This window comes from Fundulus heteroclitus, chromosome 2 (genome assembly GCF_011125445.2).
Source record: "Fundulus heteroclitus isolate FHET01 chromosome 2, MU-UCD_Fhet_4.1, whole genome shotgun sequence".
In the NCBI taxonomy this organism is placed as follows: domain Eukaryota; kingdom Metazoa; phylum Chordata; class Actinopteri; order Cyprinodontiformes; family Fundulidae; genus Fundulus; species Fundulus heteroclitus.
The window spans coordinates 14,350,865-14,366,681 of record NC_046362.1 but is presented as its reverse complement, the minus strand read 5'-3'; the positions used below and the strand labels follow the sequence as shown (position 1 = coordinate 14,366,681).

Genomic DNA, 15,817 nt, shown 5'->3' with positions numbered 1-15,817 from the left:
TTTTATTTTTATTTTGCTGTCAAGTTAAGTTTAGTAGACCTTTTCATGCGTAAGTAGCGACTGGAGGAACGTTTGAGTCACGTACTCCAAAGCCTTACGGTGGGAGCAGTACGTAACGTGCCGGGCAACGTGTGATTACGACATTTTAAGCAGCCAATCAGCGCACAGCTGTGGTTTCGGTACAAATTTAAAATAGGTTCGACCAACGAGCGGCCAGACAGCTGCAGCAGCACCGGATTTAAAATTATTAATACTTTTAACTGTGAGCCTCCGACTGTACACAGTTGTAAGAGGATATTTTTCACTGCGACGCTGACATGAGAGTGAGGTTCGTACTGATCTTATACATTTTCGTGTTAAGGAAACGTTTTGTTTTAACGTTTGTTGTTAGCTTAAACGAGACGCGGGTGGAGTCAGATATTTAGGGAGATGAAATGTCTACATGTTGATGGTATCTATATTATCTGTACTAGTTTCATGCTGGTTAGAGTTAGTTTAACAGCTCGGTGAAGGCATCTAGGTTACAGGTAGTGTACGTTGTTTAGTTGTATTTTTTTGTTGGGTTTTTTTGTTGTTGTTTTTTTACTCACCACCAGTTTTTAAAGTCACAAAAGCGCTCAACAATTCTTGGTCTTCCTTTGCTCCAGTGAAGCCCATGCAGCAGAGTCGGTTGCCTACTTCAACACGGCTCTTGGCAGACTGCAGGATATTTGGGAAGAAATCGGGATCCCCGAAGAGCAGCGACTCAAGAGAACCAACGATGTTCACAAACACATTAAAGTGAGTGTTGGGCTAATTGGTCGGCTTACAGATTCATTATAATGTCGTGGTGAAAACGCCTCGTTTGGTTCACGTGTCGTGCAGGTCCTGCTGGACATGATGATCGCCGAGGACCAGGATCTGAAGCAGCAATTGCAAAAAAGCATCGAGTCATGTCAGCAGGAGCTGCGTGTGTTGTGCGGTGAACTGCAGCTGCCGCCTTTTGAGGTACAAGTTTTAACAGGAAAATGTAAGATGCTCTGCATTGTAACAGAATGCATTGTTAAAATCTAAGGAATAGGGCAGAGACCATAATCCTGGTTCGGACATTTTGTTCTTGCACTTTCTTGCGATTGATTTTAAACAGAAAATGGGCAGAGACAAGTTTGATCTTGGCATTTGTGCATTTAATATTCTCAATTTATGGTAACCTTGAATAAAAATACCGCGGTTCTATTTTATTTACACAAAAACGATTTTATTTAAAACGCAATCTGCAATTATTCCTGCCATTGTCAAAATAGCATGGTGTGATTTATGTCTATAGATTGTTTTGGTACAACATAGTGTAAATGCCTGCTAAGTTTGGTAGATTTCCTGGTTTGGATTCTCTGGTAGGACCTAGTTGGTTGCTTTTATAGATGTTGCTTTAAAGGGGATAAATACTTTTTTAAATTTTCCCCTGGTCTGACAGCAGTTTGTTTTGGTGCTGTTGATTTAAATCTAAAGGAGGCCTTTCATCCTCACTTACTGACACAGACAGAGACCACGTCAGAAAACCTTTAATTAGCAGTTTTTGTTGCTACCCCAAAAGTCTCCAATATTTAACTTTTTTTTTTTCTAAAACATTCTAATTTACTGAGACATTTAATTTTTAGATTTCATCATCTTTAAGCCATAATTAAAAGTAGTAGAAATAAAGGCTTTAGTGTACTCAACTGTATAATGAATTTATTTAATTTGAGTTTTAATTTCTGAAATTACAAAAAAAGTACTTGCATGATGTTTACGTCTTTTTTTTTTTCTTTCACAAGAATTTTAATTGTAAAAAATGTTCCAGAAATTTTGACTTTGAGCTCTGCTTGAGTTTAGTTTTAAAATAAAAAGTGCATAGACCTTAATAGTCTTTATAGGCTTCCAGGCGTTTCGTGCCGCAAATTTGGTTTGATGCGCGTTAAGCGGCTGACGCTAGAGGTTGAAAATCTGAACTTTTGCAGCTGGATGTGGGGCATCAACCAATCAGAGAGACTCCAGCTCTGCTTTGTGATGTAGTGGAGGATTTTTCAGCCAGAAAAATATTTTTACTTTGGATCGGGGGCGCCGATTTATGGTTCTGCTGGTGGGCGCTCAGTGTTTGCATGACACGTTGCTATTTTAATATGCACACTCATTGCTAGAAAGAGGTTGGCTTTCTCTGTGGGTGCTCTGGCCCTGAAGCACCCACAGAATCGGCGCCCATGCTGCGGATCACTGATAAGTGTTAACATGGAGCCTCCTGAATGATGCCCGCTAACCTGAGACAGATGGACAGACGCTCTTCAGCTGAAATGAGCCTCCTGTAGTTGGTGTCCTGGTGGAAGATGCAGGCTCTGACGTTGGTCAGCAGGTTGTCAAACTGGGCTGGATGAGCATAAATGGTGCTGAAAGCGACCCTCACCAGGGCACAGCTCCTGAAGTAGGTGGTGAAACTCACCAAGCTCAAAATTCATTGTCTGTGGGTTGTCAGACATCTCCTGGAAAAGCGCAATTAAGAGAATACATTCAACTTCGATTTGTATCAGACATGGTTTGCCCCAGTTTAAGGTGCTACATAGGCTTCATTTATCCAGGAGCAGGCATGCAAGGATTTATCCAGATGTCGATCCGACTTGCTCCTGATGTTGTCAGGCTACAGCTACCCTCCGTCATATGTTCTGGGCGTGCCCAAAGATGATACAGTTCTGGTCTTTAATTTTTGACACATTTTCTTACATTTGTAGTAGAGAGATAAGCCCTGCTCCTGAAATTGCCATATTTGGTGTAGGCCCTGCAGAGATGGTGATATCAGGTGGACAATCAGATGCCATTGCATTTTCATCTCTATTGGCCAGACGTCTCATTTTGCGTAATTGGAAGTCAGAGAGGCCTCCCACATATAGATGCTGGGTCGAGGATGTAATGGCGCATTTAAAACTAGAACACAATTCAAAATCCAATAAAAATATTTGAATAAAATTAATTGTCTGGTGAAATCAGACACATCGCAGATTATATTATTCCGTAAATAAAGCCAAGCCACTCTCTTGATTTCATCTGCAATTTTACAAAGAATCCGGCAGAAAAAAAGAACCGAGCAGCTCTTGATCTGGACACAGCATTGGGAAGTTAAGGATTATTAAAACCCAATGATTATTAGTAGTGTTGCACCGATACGATACCAGTATCGGACTGGATCCCGATCCAGCACTAAAATGGTGGTATCGGTATCGGCGAGTACCAACAAATAGGTCACCGATACCATTTTGATGTTTGTATGTCACTTGAACGCAGCCTTCTCTCTCCCGACTAGTATTATACATGTTATATAAGTTCATGAAAGTTTCACTATTTTGGCATTTGAGAGCCAAAACTCAGGGTTTAAAAGAGATTATTCAATTATTAATGTAATTTTACTGTCTTACTGTTGCACTTACTGTTGCACATTATACATGTTATAATTTCATGAATATCACACTATTTTGGCCTTTGAGAGCCAAAAGTTTATTCAACTATTGTCACCCATTCCAGGTAGGTAATAAAAAGTTCTGCTACCCTAAGTAGTATGCAGTTCTTCATATATACACACACTCATCAATTTCAAACAGATGGTATCGGCCAATACTGCACAGTCAGGTATCGGGGATCGGTATCGGGGCCAAAAAATGGCATCGGCGCAACACTAATTATTAGTTTATTAATTTCTAGCTTTGACAGAAAAGGGATTCAGTTGCCATATAATACATGATACAGTCAATATCAAAGAAGTGCAGTAACCAGGGATTATTGTAATATTCACTCATTTGAATACATTTTCTTCCATCCAGTGTCTTCAGAATGACTATCAGTCGGTACCTAAAATATTCTGAGAAGCTTTGCAACTAGAGGCTGGACTCAATTGCTGCTTCCGAAAGTTTTTTTTTTTTTTCCCCTCTATTATCTCTCACTAGTTCTAGGAGCAAATATTTTTAAGGTTAAATCTAGACAGTTTGGTATTCCTATCACTAGGGGACTTTGGTTGGCCGTCTTGCATTTAATAGATTCCTGTTGAATTTAGCAGTTTTGTTTTTGTTGTCGTCTGGATTATTTGCAGGAGGAGGAAGGCTGCACGATCCTGCAAATGGAGAAAAACTGCCGCACTCGTGTAGAAGTGATGAAAGAGCACAAACGACAGAGAATGGAAGAGCTTGAAGCCCTCGTCGCCAAAGACCGTGAGCTGTGTGACATCATGTGCACCGCCCCCTTCAGCATCGACCAGAACTCTGTCCCGTCAGTGAAGCAGCTCAAGGACTATCGCGCCTACCTCGACCACCTCACCAAGGAGAAGGTAGCTTCAGAGACCGTCCTCTGTGATCCGCTTTACTTTTGCTCTTTAAACCACCGGTGTGGTGTTTCCAGGAGCTTCGCCACAGTGAATTTGTCAGCACCAAAGAGGAGATCATCGCTTGCATGAATGACCTGGAACGGCATCCCGAGACCAGTTTTGAGATGGACGTGATGTGTGAGAACGAGGACGCGTTTTATCTGTCCAACGACAACATCGCTGCCCTGAAACTCCTTCTCAGTCAGGTCGGTGTGCTCAATCTGTTGTTGAACTTCATATAAAAAATAAAGGGTACAGTGTTGACGTTTTTAAACGTTTTTTTTTCTCTCTCTCCAGTTACAAAGACGCAAGGCAGAAAACGAGCTCCTTTGTTCACGTTGGCGCACTCAGATCAAGGAGTTATGGGAAAGGCTCCAGGTTCCCCAGGAGGAAAGGGAAGCTGTGGCTGAACATATGGTCAACTCAAAGAAGAAAAACATTGAGGCGGTGAGAAGGCTTCCTCGTTCATTAAAACGGTGATTTTTTTCTTTTGCCAACAGCAGAAGCGTCACCAGGCACGACCAAGTAATGGTAACGTACTTTCTGTCTGCAGCTCCAAGCAGAGGTTGAGCGTCTAGAGGTGCTGAAAATGCAGAGCATGAAGAGTGTGATTGAGGCCATCAGAGCTGAGATTGCCGTTTTGTGGACGAAGTGCTTCTACAGCAATGAACAGCAGCAAGCCTTCAGCGCGTATCACAACGGTAAACTGGATTAGACAAGAGGCTCTTAAGTGGATCTGAGGCTGCAAGTGTCACAAAAGGAGTTACAGACCTGCTTTTTCTTTATATAGAGGATTTTACTGAAGAGCTTCTGGGCCTGCATGAGGCTGAGGTCGGGCACCTGAAGAAGTACTACGAGGACCACAAGGAACTCTTTGAAGGAGTCACAAAGTGGCAGGAGAACTGGAACATGTACTTGGAACTAGATGTAAGTGGCATCTTTACCTCACCGAGAAGACTTTATACAACTCGTGTAGTGGCGCCTTATTGAGCTTTCCTATTCCAGAGAAAGGCTAACGATCCTTCAAGATTCACCAACCGAGGTGGCAACCTTCTCAAAGAGGAAAAACGGCGAGCCGAGCTGCAGAAAGGTTTACCCAAGGTAAACACTCATTCTTTTGTTTGTTTTTGTTTTTTTAATCTTGTAAAAATATTGCATCTGTGTACTTGAGCTTTTTTTATTTGGGAATTTAAAGTTGGAGCTGATGCTGTAATGCCACTTGATGCCAGCAGGTGGAGCAGCGTTTGGTCTCTAAATGTGGCTAACCAACAGCTCCTAAATGTGTGTTTACAGTTTGAAAAGACCTTGAAGGTACAGATTGATAGCTGGGAGCAGGAGCACAACAAAAACTTCCTGGTGAACGGACAGAACTTTCTGGAGTACGTGGCGCAGCAGTGGAAAGATTACCACGATGAAAAAGAGAGGGAAAAACTTGAAAGAGTATGGCTTTTTTTTGTGTTCGCTTTAAGTTTGAAGCCTCTATATACTTGATTTTTTTTCACTTTACAAACAACTTTATTCTGAATTATTATGTTTTGTTTTTTTTCTAATAGCAACTGAAAAAAACTAAGCAAACACAAGAGGATATGCTGTATGGAACAACGATGAGGACGCCAACCAAACGGCGGCTTCCGGGCAACCCCACACCCGGAAAGATGAGAAAGGTGAAATGCTTCTGCGGTTTTGTCAGGATTGTCGCTTAGATGAGACTGGTGAAACGTTATTTGAGAGAATTAAAAAAACTAAAACATATATTTCTTTCCTGTTTTTTTTTTTTTAGATAAACAGCAGCTCTACTCCTAGCAGCTTTCTTAACGCAGGCCACGGTGGAACCATGTGCCACACCTCCACGCTGAAGCTACCGCCGTCTGCCAGCAAGGTATGTCCTGAGTGTCTCTCGAGACCTTTTGCTTTAATCTTGGAGCAGCTAAGCATTACGCAGACATAGTTATACGCAGAACATTACTATATACTAATATGTTAATACCTGAATACATTCCCATGGTGTTGTGAGTATCCTGCTGCTATCATCATGCTGTATATTAAAGTTGCATTAAAACCCAAAAAGTGAAAATAATAATCCCTCTCTGGTCTCGTTGTAGAGTCAAACTTTGCGAACCCCTGCCCGCGGCAAGACGAAGCGTGCGCTAGACCAGAACAAGGAAAACTTCTCCCATATCAGAAATGCGCCGTGTGGCCCAAGGTCTCAGGATACTCAAGATTGCACCTTCACCTTTAGCTCTGTTGCTGACTCCTATTCGGAATTTGCGGTAAATGGGTTTTTACATACGTCTGGTCCTTGATGGTGAAGGGTTTTTGAGTAGTTTCATTCATTCATTCATTCATTCATTCATTGAGAAAGCCTTCACTGTAGATTGTGAAAGGGTTGAGTCAGATTTTCTTTTTGAAGTGGAGTTCTGTGATCGTATCATTGGTCATTGAAAATGTGTAAACGGGTGAAAGAGCAGAGCGGTGAGAGGAAAAGGGTAAGCTTAGTCGATGTAGCTAATTGGTGTGAAGGGATTGGTGTTAGCTGATGGTAGCAGTTTAGTTTCACCAGAGACTATTGGACTTGCTGCTTCTATTTTTATCAGTGTTTCTGTGTGGTGCTGCCTCGGTTAACTCAGAATAAACTATAGCAGTTAATGGCTGATTTGGTGGATCAGCTGGTTTTTATTACTGCAGCACAAAGTCGGGCTCAAAATCCAAAACTTGACTCAGTTCTTGGCGAAGCTAGGATAAACAAAATGCCATTAAATCTAACGGCCGAGTTAAATTATAGGCGGTTAATGTCTGTTTGCATAGCACATAGTCAGCTAAAATAGACAATTTATGGCTAACAAGCTGTTGGCTTGCATAGCTTGGGGGATGTGGATTTTCTTCAAGTTCAGTGATATAAAATATTTCTACTACAGGTAAGGGTTTGGCTGTATCTCAGCTAACATCACAGAACTTCACTTCAAACTAAATTTTTGTATTTAAAATCCTTCAGTTGTTTTTCTATTTTAAATGTAACGTGTGAGCTATTATGTGTGCTTTTTGTATCTTGTGGGTCATTTATCAACCAAACCTGTAATGTTTCTGAGATAAAACTATATTAAACAGTACTTTAAATGTAATTTATTAAACCGATGCGTGCTGGGTAATAGAGAAACTGGAAAGGCTACAGTTTAATTTCCTTTTTGCCTTTTGGTTGTGTTGGAAGATCCCGAAAGCTAAAGGCCAGTCCTTTAAACAACTGCAGTCTCAACCATAGGTGATTTATGTGAACACTACGAACCTTTTAAACTAGGGCTGCAATAACCAATCGAGAAAAATAATTTCAAGTGTTGGCGCGATTAATGTCGTTCGCTAATGTTGCAGAGCTGATAACTTCACCCTGCAGAGCGATGTCAAAGGTGGCTGACTGCAGGGAGAGTAGAACGGAGCGAGGCAGGGGATATTTTTCCGGGAAATGTTGTATATTCTAAAAAAAATGACGACAGAAAACGGTTTGAACCAAGTCCTCCAAAGATGGGGAGCACTTTGCACTTCACGAAACTAAAAAAAGTAACGCGTAATTTCTGCAAAAATTATTTGACACGAGCGTCACAGTGATGCTACAGCATTTGAAGCGGCATGGAGTCAACCATGAGGGCGAAGGGAGCAGAGGTTTGTTGTTTCTGAGCGCAAGAACGGAGCCGCGGCCTTCACAGGATGAGGGAGCGAGAGGAAATGATCGTCCCTCAAACTTCTACGCTTCCCAGCGCTGCTGCCCCATCCTCCACATAACATGCAGTAAGTTCACTTTGCCCCGATCCAAATGACATAATCAGAACCAGTGTTACTTTAGACGGACCCTGGTCGGATTATGTCTCGACATAAAACACTCGTCTAACCTTTTAATACCATTTAATTCCGATTTTTATTGATTGTAATAATTTTATAATAATTTGCTGACAGTCTGAGTAAAGGCACCGTGTGGGAGAGGAGCAGGGCTCTAAGCTATATAAGTTCAGCCCATTTAAACTAGCTTTTCTAGGCACAGTTTCACACACAGGATCAACAAGATGTTTTCAAATAGCTGAACGCACCAACAGCTCCTGAGAAGCTAAAACTGCAAATAGTCCTCAGCATCTGACGAGATGCACTTGATCTGCTCTGTTAATCCAAATGTTCCCTTTTGGAATATCCAAAGTTAAAACTAAAATTGTTTGTGCAATTCATCCATCCATCTTACTCGCTTAATCCCTCATGGGGTCGTGAGAGGTGCTGGTGCCTATCTCCAGCATTTCAATGGGCGAGAGGCGCGGTACACCCTGGACAGGTCGCCAGTCTGTCACAGGTCCAATTCATCGATAGTTTAAAATATAACCGCTTGAATATTAAAATAATTGTTAGTTGCAGCTCTACTTTAAACTATCGGCATATTTGCGTTTAGTGTTTATTTATACAGAAGCTAATTTATGCAGGAAGGAGGTAGTGTACCAACAACGGGCTTCTTGTGTGAAATGTGCACCGAGAACAGATGTAAAGCTTTTTCCAGTTGTTGTTTGATACGTAAATAAAACTGTAAAACGGATTAAATATATCAGTTCAGTTTGCTATTTATTTTTCTATTTTGTAGTTGCTGACCTGCAACATTTCATTTATTCTGCTCTCAATAGCAGTTTCACACTGGAAGGTGCTTGGTGACGCAGTCTCCAAGAGCCAGATGTGGCTTTTTAAGCACCCAGAAGTTCTCTGGAATAACCCGTAAATGGATGCTATAGTTAAACAGATGTCTGCATAGAAATTTCAAAACGGAGTAAGGAAAAATATACCTTCTACAGTTAGTGTAGGTCATGGATGATGATGATGATTTTATGAGCTTTTAAAATTGTTGCCCCTAATTACAAAATGTTTTTCTCTCAGTCGGATCTTTAATAATCTAATAAAACTGATAATGAATTAGGTTCACATTACAATAAGATGTGATAAACCTTTTTTTTTTTTTTTTTTTTTTTATAAACAGAGCAAGTGCAAAAACATAACACAAGCCTTCATGGCCCGTGGTATGAAGGCTCATAACTCATAGCAGTAGGTCTCCTTCAGTCCGGGGACCCTCTCGGGTCAGCCGTTGGCTTAAGCTACGTTCACACTGTAGGGAAATGCGACCCAAAGCCGACCTTTTTGCCCATATCTGTCTTTTTCATGGCAGTTCCAATCGTTTCACTCCCCAAAATATCCGATTTCTGCCACTTCCATGTGTGCTACTAATCTAGATGCATATCATATATTTTTCAAAGCGTCTGCTGTGTGAACGGTCATGTTGCATTTTATCCGTCTTTCACGTCACTCCTGGTACACATCCACGCTCCATAGAAGACCATTAACAGCCATGCTGCTTCCTTCTGACCTTACTTCATCTTGCTATTTGGTCTTAATATTGTCGGCTCCAATTGCTCAAAAATACCCGCGTTATTTTCTTTTATCAGCTGCTATGGATTTATGGTAAACAAGAACTCCAAGTGGGTGTTCTGTTGCAATAACACGCTGCTTCAAAAGCTTTCTACAGAACCACTCTTCAAAAGTGTTGCGCTGTCCTTTTAAAATACACGGGTACAATTTTTTTTTTCTTTGCATTTTTATCCAGTATTAGAAGTTCAAATTCTTGTGAAATGGGACTGATCCTGACGCTTGCTGAAACCAAAATAACTCACCTTCCTGCTGGAAAATATTATTTTATTCAAGTCACAAACATATCTCCATCACAGTCGACTAAGCAGAATGTAGAAAATTACTTTTAGTTGTCAAAGCTAGTACAAAACATCTTTCTGGCTGCATTTTATATCCGGAAAGGGATAAAATGATCAGCCACCTGCTAGAAGGCAAGAATGCGGTTCATGCTGTTAGCATCGTTGTCGCCACAAAAAACTTGTAAGAAAGCAAAATGCTGCCAGTAATTGCTCTAGGTCATGAAAAACTACGGTAATCTATTATTTATTTATTTTTTCTTCATAAATAGGAACATTATGAAAGGTATTACATTTCAGACAGGGCTGGATGATAATTCGATTATTTATATATATATATATATATATATATATATATATATATATATATATATATATATATATATATATATATATATATATATATATATATATATATATATATATATATATATATATATATATATATATGAGAGATCAATGGGGTAAATCGATGATGGGGGGGTCAATAGAACAGTTTTCTTTTTGCATTCTAGCCATGTAGGTTAATATAACAAATCCAGTAAGAATCTGTCACTAAGCTCCGCCCCCTTCAAAAAGTTCAGAGAACGCTTTTTTTTATATATATATATATATAAACTTGAAGTTTTGGTAAAAAGTTGGTTGAATAAAGGGTTGAGTTTGAATTCAGTGTTTGTGTTTATCTAAAATAGTTTGCTAAGTAACGGCATAAAATGGTCAGGGCTTAAAATATGTTTGGAATTTGTTAATTATTGATATTTCTATTTTATCTATGCTTTTTTTTTTTTTTTTATATATTGTCCAGCCCTAATTTCACAAAATTAAAGTTTTACTTCTTGCACAAGTTAATCCTGACCTTTTGTTGCAGAGGGACCTCACAACAAAGGCTGCTAAATCAACCGTGATGACTGGCCTGCTGAACTCCACTGTCAGCCATCAGTGACTGTTCAGAGCTCCAGCACCAGGAGCCACCGGCAGTCTTCCCGCTGTGCATATTTCTGTGGACGTTTGAGACTTGGTTTTAAGGAGCAGTTTGTTTTTGTTTTTTCTTAATGAAATGATTAACCATGTGTTGGGCACCATTTTTATTGTGGAACTAAGGGATTATGCAATGCACCGCCTTCTTCCTTTAGCTGGGATGACAGCTACATTTAAACTTTTTTTTTTTTTTTAAATCGACACGTAAATAAAAATTTCCAAAAGATCTTATCCAAGACTTATTGTTGCGTAGTATAAAAGGTTTCCGTGGTTGCTGCAGCTTGAGTTGAGTGATGGACGGCCTAAGCCATGTGTGTCATTAGTTCCTCTAGAGCTCTCTCGCGGTGGTTTTCATGAACAAGCAGCACTTCTTTGATTGCACTCTGTTGGAAGCCCATCTCATTAAACTGAGCCAGCAAGCGCAGAAACTCTGCAGCCTGGAAAGAGAAATATAGGGATTACTGATGCAAATCAAAATAGAAAAGTCTCATTTATTCCAGCAAATATATATTGCATTACAATTTCAAAAAAAGGAAATCATGCCCGAAGGCCTACTATGTCCAAATACAATACAGTACTGGGGTTTCCTGGAAGCTCAGGTTGCTTTACTATCTGCTTTAAGCTCGTCATTATGGGGTCTGCCGTCTCAACGTCCTCTAAATACTCCATATATTTTCAATAGGGTTCAGTTTTCTGGTTATTTACTAGTGTTGCACCGATACGATACCAGTATCAGATGGGGTCCTGATCCAGCACTAAAATGGTGGTATCGGCAAGTACCAACAAATAGGGCACCGATACCATTTTGATGTTTGAATGCAGCTTTCTCTCTCCCGACTAGTATTATACATGTTATATAAAGTTGCACTATTTTGGCATTTGAGAGCTAAAACTCAGGGTTTAAAAGAGATTATTATTATTATATTAATGTAATTTTACTGTTGCACTACTATTATACATGTTATAATTTCACGAATGTTGCACTATTTTGGCCTTTGAGAGCCAAAAGTTTATTCAACTATTGTCACCCATTGCAGGTAGGTAATAAAAAGTTCTGCTACCCTAAGTAGTATGCAGTTCTTCATATATACACACACTCATCAATTTCGAACAGATGGTTCAAGGTATTTCACTTCAACGCTGCCTTCTCTCTCCCGACACTCATTAGTGTTAACTACCGCTATTGACCTGCTCCAGACCAGTGAGAGCGGGCCAATAGCCGCTCTTAACCAATGCCGGGGCAGCTTTTTCATGCGGTGGGAAAACAAACCAGGAGTAGAAAATGTCTGCGGTGTGGAAGTATTTCGTTATAGAAACGCCGGTATAGGTATCCGCCAATACTGCACAGCCAGGTATCGGGGCCAAGAAATGGCAACACTTAATTAGTCCACAGGTACCAACGTTGGTACCTGTGGACCTCAAATTCAACTGGAAAGAGAAATCAGTACTTGAAATTTAATAACAGCTTGGAATATTTTACTGTCAAACGAATCTATATCTTTCAATTTTAACAATGAATTTGGGATCCAGTTGATGACACTCTAAAATTTAATAATTTAACTGAGATGTGAACATTGGGTTTGCTCACCTTGCTCTCACAATTCTGAAACATCTCCAAAGCCTCCTCCACTTGTGCCTCGTCGTAGCCCAGCCGACATAGATGATCACAAGCAACCAGGTACTTTAGGACCTGGGAATTAAAATGTATTTATAGATATGTGCACCATTTAAAAAAAAAAAAAAAAAAAAAAAAAATTGTAAACTGTATCATGTATCAGTTTTATTGGAACACTTTTTAGCCTGTTAAGCATAACTGGGTTGCCAGGTTGGGACGAAAATGGTAAAATTTCTATTTTTTTTTAATCAGACCTGGAAACAAGTTGATTAAACTTGTTCCTGGTTGTACGAGAGACGTCGCTAGATGACGACTTCACAAATAACTGATGCAGGGATTATTAGAAGTGAATGTTATCTCAAAGCTCTACGAATGCCAACCTGCTCTGGGCTCTGACAGCCCGTTTTCTGCAAAGCCAGGATGGCAGTGCGTAACGGGTATCCTTTCTGGGTGATGGTCTCCAGTAACTCCCGCTCCTCCTGGCTGAGAGCTGTCAGGAGCTCTGCTGCCGAGTCAAAGAAAACCCCACGAGAGCCGGGAGTTGTCAGGACCTGCCGGGGAGGGACAGAAGACCATTTTAGTTAGGAATTCGTGTTACTGTTGGGACACATTGCTGGTGAGGACGTTACTTTTTTCCTGCGGTTTCTAACAGATCCTGCAGAGGAGGGTCGTTGTTGCTGTAACCTGGGTGGAGAGCGACCAGCAAGGGGGATGCTTTGGGAGAACCTTCTGCCCAGAGAGCGTTGCCTCTTCTTGCCCTTCTGCCCTTGAGAAAGTGGGCTTGCCTGCTGTGATCTGCAGTCGGGGAGAGAAGACGTGGCTCTGTGGCCTTGGAGGATCGCAGATGGCTCAGGCTTGAAGGGGTGAGGGGAATGGACGAGGTGCATGTCTTTGACTCTGGAGACGGGATCCCTGGCTGCAGCACTCCGGGGCCGCTCTCTGCAGGCCCCTGCGTTGTCCGTGCATGAACCGTCTTCTTCATCGGAGTCGGTTGGGAAAAACCTGATTGTGCGATGATGCAGCCAGCAGCCGTCTGCTGAGCTCAGGCTGTGGCTGCGGGGTCGAGGCCCCGGGGACCACAGATCTTGGGCCCTGTGATTGAGCTTGCGGGTTTCTTGGGGGCTGCTGAACATCAGCCAATAGGGAGGGCAGGATGGAACCTGGCTCACCAGCTGGTGCCCGGTTAAAATCCATCTCTCCAGGTTGAATCCATACTGCAGGAAGAAAGGAACCCATTAACGGACGGTGCCTCCCAGAAGTGTTCATAACGTTTTTGTCATTCTAACCAGAACACGGTGTATGATTCTTGTGATTTTTCTTTTTCTTTCTGTGAAACACCAACACAACGTAATGCATAATGGTGAAGTAGAAGGAAAATGATGCACGGTCTTTTCAGACTCGTGAGGCAGCATTATGTGGATGTCCAAGATTTTTGGGTTAGCGTTCCCCAGCCTTACATCTACAAATTGAATATATGTCCATTCCTCTTCAAAAAAAAAAAAAAAGAAGCTGAATATAGGTCTGGAGATGTGCCATCAATGCGTTCAATTAAACAGATGCGTTTACTGGCCGTTTTCCTGCTGGAAGGTGACAGTGTTCAGTGTTTTGAAGCCTCCATCGGGTTTTCTTTCAATACTGCCACATATTTAGCTTGAGTCATCTTCCCATAGATTGTTTTAATTAAAGCATCCCTATAACATGATGGTGCCAACACTGTTTCACAGCGGGGATGGTGTGAATAGGCGTTTTATATAAAGGCCAAAATGTTAACTTCTGATCTACTCACAGCAAAGATCTTTCTTTCACGTTTGCAGTCTGTCACAGGGCGAGCCGTGAAGACAAAACAGGCTTTTTACAGCTTTCTTCTTGCCTCTCTATAAAAGGTAACATTTGTGAAGCGCGATATTTATCCAGTCATCAGTGGCCCAACTGAGCTCTGGTTCTCTGCAGATCCTCCAGTTATCATGGGGCTCTTAGCTACTTCTCTGGTTGATGCACTGTTTGCATGGCCATGCCTCTGTAGGTTGGCATGTGCTTTTTTCTAAATAAAAAAAAATGTTTTGTACTTTCACAACTTTCTACCTGAGCTGGCTGCTGGTTCTTAAACAAACCTCAGCTGCTTTCACAGCACAGCTGGATTCATACTGGGGTTAGATTATACATCTTTTTACTAAACAGGTAATTACAAAGGGCCTGAATTCAAATACCAGTATACATTACGCTCTTCTGAAGCTCATTCGTGGAAAAAACAAACAAAATCAAGCATTTTTTTTTCCTTCCACCTCACAATTCTGCTCTTATGTGTGGGTCTAACTTTACACAGATTAGATTAGGAATGTCCCCTATTCCATAGTAAAATTAAACTAAAAATATAAAGTCAACTTTAAACTTTGCGTGGGGTGACAAAGACGATAACCTCAGTTTCCTGCATGATCTGATGCCGGGGTGGTACAGAAATCTCAGGTGAAGTCAACAACTGCATCTCAACACCCAGTGGTCCCATAGGCGTCTGAAAAGGAACATCCTCCAGAATATTCATCCTCAAAGCGCACCAACAAATCACCTGCCTAGGGAGAATCACAAAGAGCTTGAATGTTTCTAGCTTCAGGCCATTTTCTTGGTGGCTTTTTCTCTTTAAGAAGAATGTCTTACCTTTTTGCCAGGTACAGTCTTGCAGGTCCGCAGCAGTCTGAATCACAGACAGGTGTCTGGAGTAAATCGCTTTGACACAAACATCAGCGTGCGTGATAAACCTCTTCATCGCTAAGCCTCTGACATCATCTCCATCTCAGGATATGTTTACAACCTCAGAGGCCTGGTATAATCCATCATGCAAAGATAAATAACCGGACTTTTAACCATGCAGACATGTCAACCACTATGTGCTAAATTCTAGTTAAAACTTTAGATGTTTAGATTGCTTTTCAACTGTTACTACACATTTTATTTTTTTATTTTTACCCATTGCATTAATTGGTTCAGGGTGTTTTGCCTGCATTTAAAACCATGTTATGACTTTCCATGTCATTTTTATGTGGATTTAAACTGGGCAGGATTAGGGAAATGCTGATGCATCAGGAGACAAAGGCACAGTACGATACTTTCCAGAGATTAGCCGGTTACATAAAGGTGACAGCCGAACAGAGCGCGGCC

At 41.1% G+C, this 15,817-nt stretch overlaps 2 protein-coding genes across 3 annotated transcripts; one reads left to right on the top strand and one right to left on the bottom strand.

Annotated features, from left to right (window-relative positions):
• Positions 1-176: 176 nt before the first annotated feature.
• LOC105938592 (protein regulator of cytokinesis 1) lies at positions 177-11,280 on the top strand. The gene is made up of 14 exons (XM_012880396.3): positions 177-328; positions 648-780; positions 865-987; positions 4,088-4,321; positions 4,393-4,563; positions 4,655-4,804; positions 4,911-5,058; positions 5,148-5,284; positions 5,363-5,458; positions 5,651-5,797; positions 5,911-6,021; positions 6,138-6,236; positions 6,460-6,627; positions 10,940-11,280. The coding sequence occupies exons 1-14, from the start codon at positions 318-320 to the stop codon at positions 11,012-11,014; spliced, it is 1,803 nt and encodes a 600-aa protein (XP_012735850.2). The 5' UTR covers positions 177-317; the 3' UTR covers positions 11,015-11,280.
• Positions 11,281-11,351: 71 nt separating this feature from the next.
• LOC105938593 (ubiquitin-associated protein 1-like) lies at positions 11,352-15,468 on the bottom strand. Of its 2 annotated transcripts, none has more exons than XM_036148636.1 (6): positions 15,317-15,468; positions 15,081-15,231; positions 13,294-13,878; positions 13,045-13,215; positions 12,638-12,739; positions 11,352-11,486 (listed from the first exon to the last, which is right to left on the bottom strand). In XM_036148636.1, exons 2-6 carry the CDS (start codon positions 15,201-15,203, stop codon positions 11,352-11,354), a joined length of 1,116 nt encoding a protein of 371 aa, XP_036004529.1. In that variant the 5' UTR covers positions 15,204-15,231; positions 15,317-15,468. The 2 variants fall into 2 exon arrangements, with proteins under 2 accessions (XP_036004529.1, XP_036004523.1); XM_036148630.1 differs by having other exon boundaries at positions 15,081-15,233; positions 15,320-15,468.
• Between the last annotated feature and the right edge of the window lie 349 nt (positions 15,469-15,817).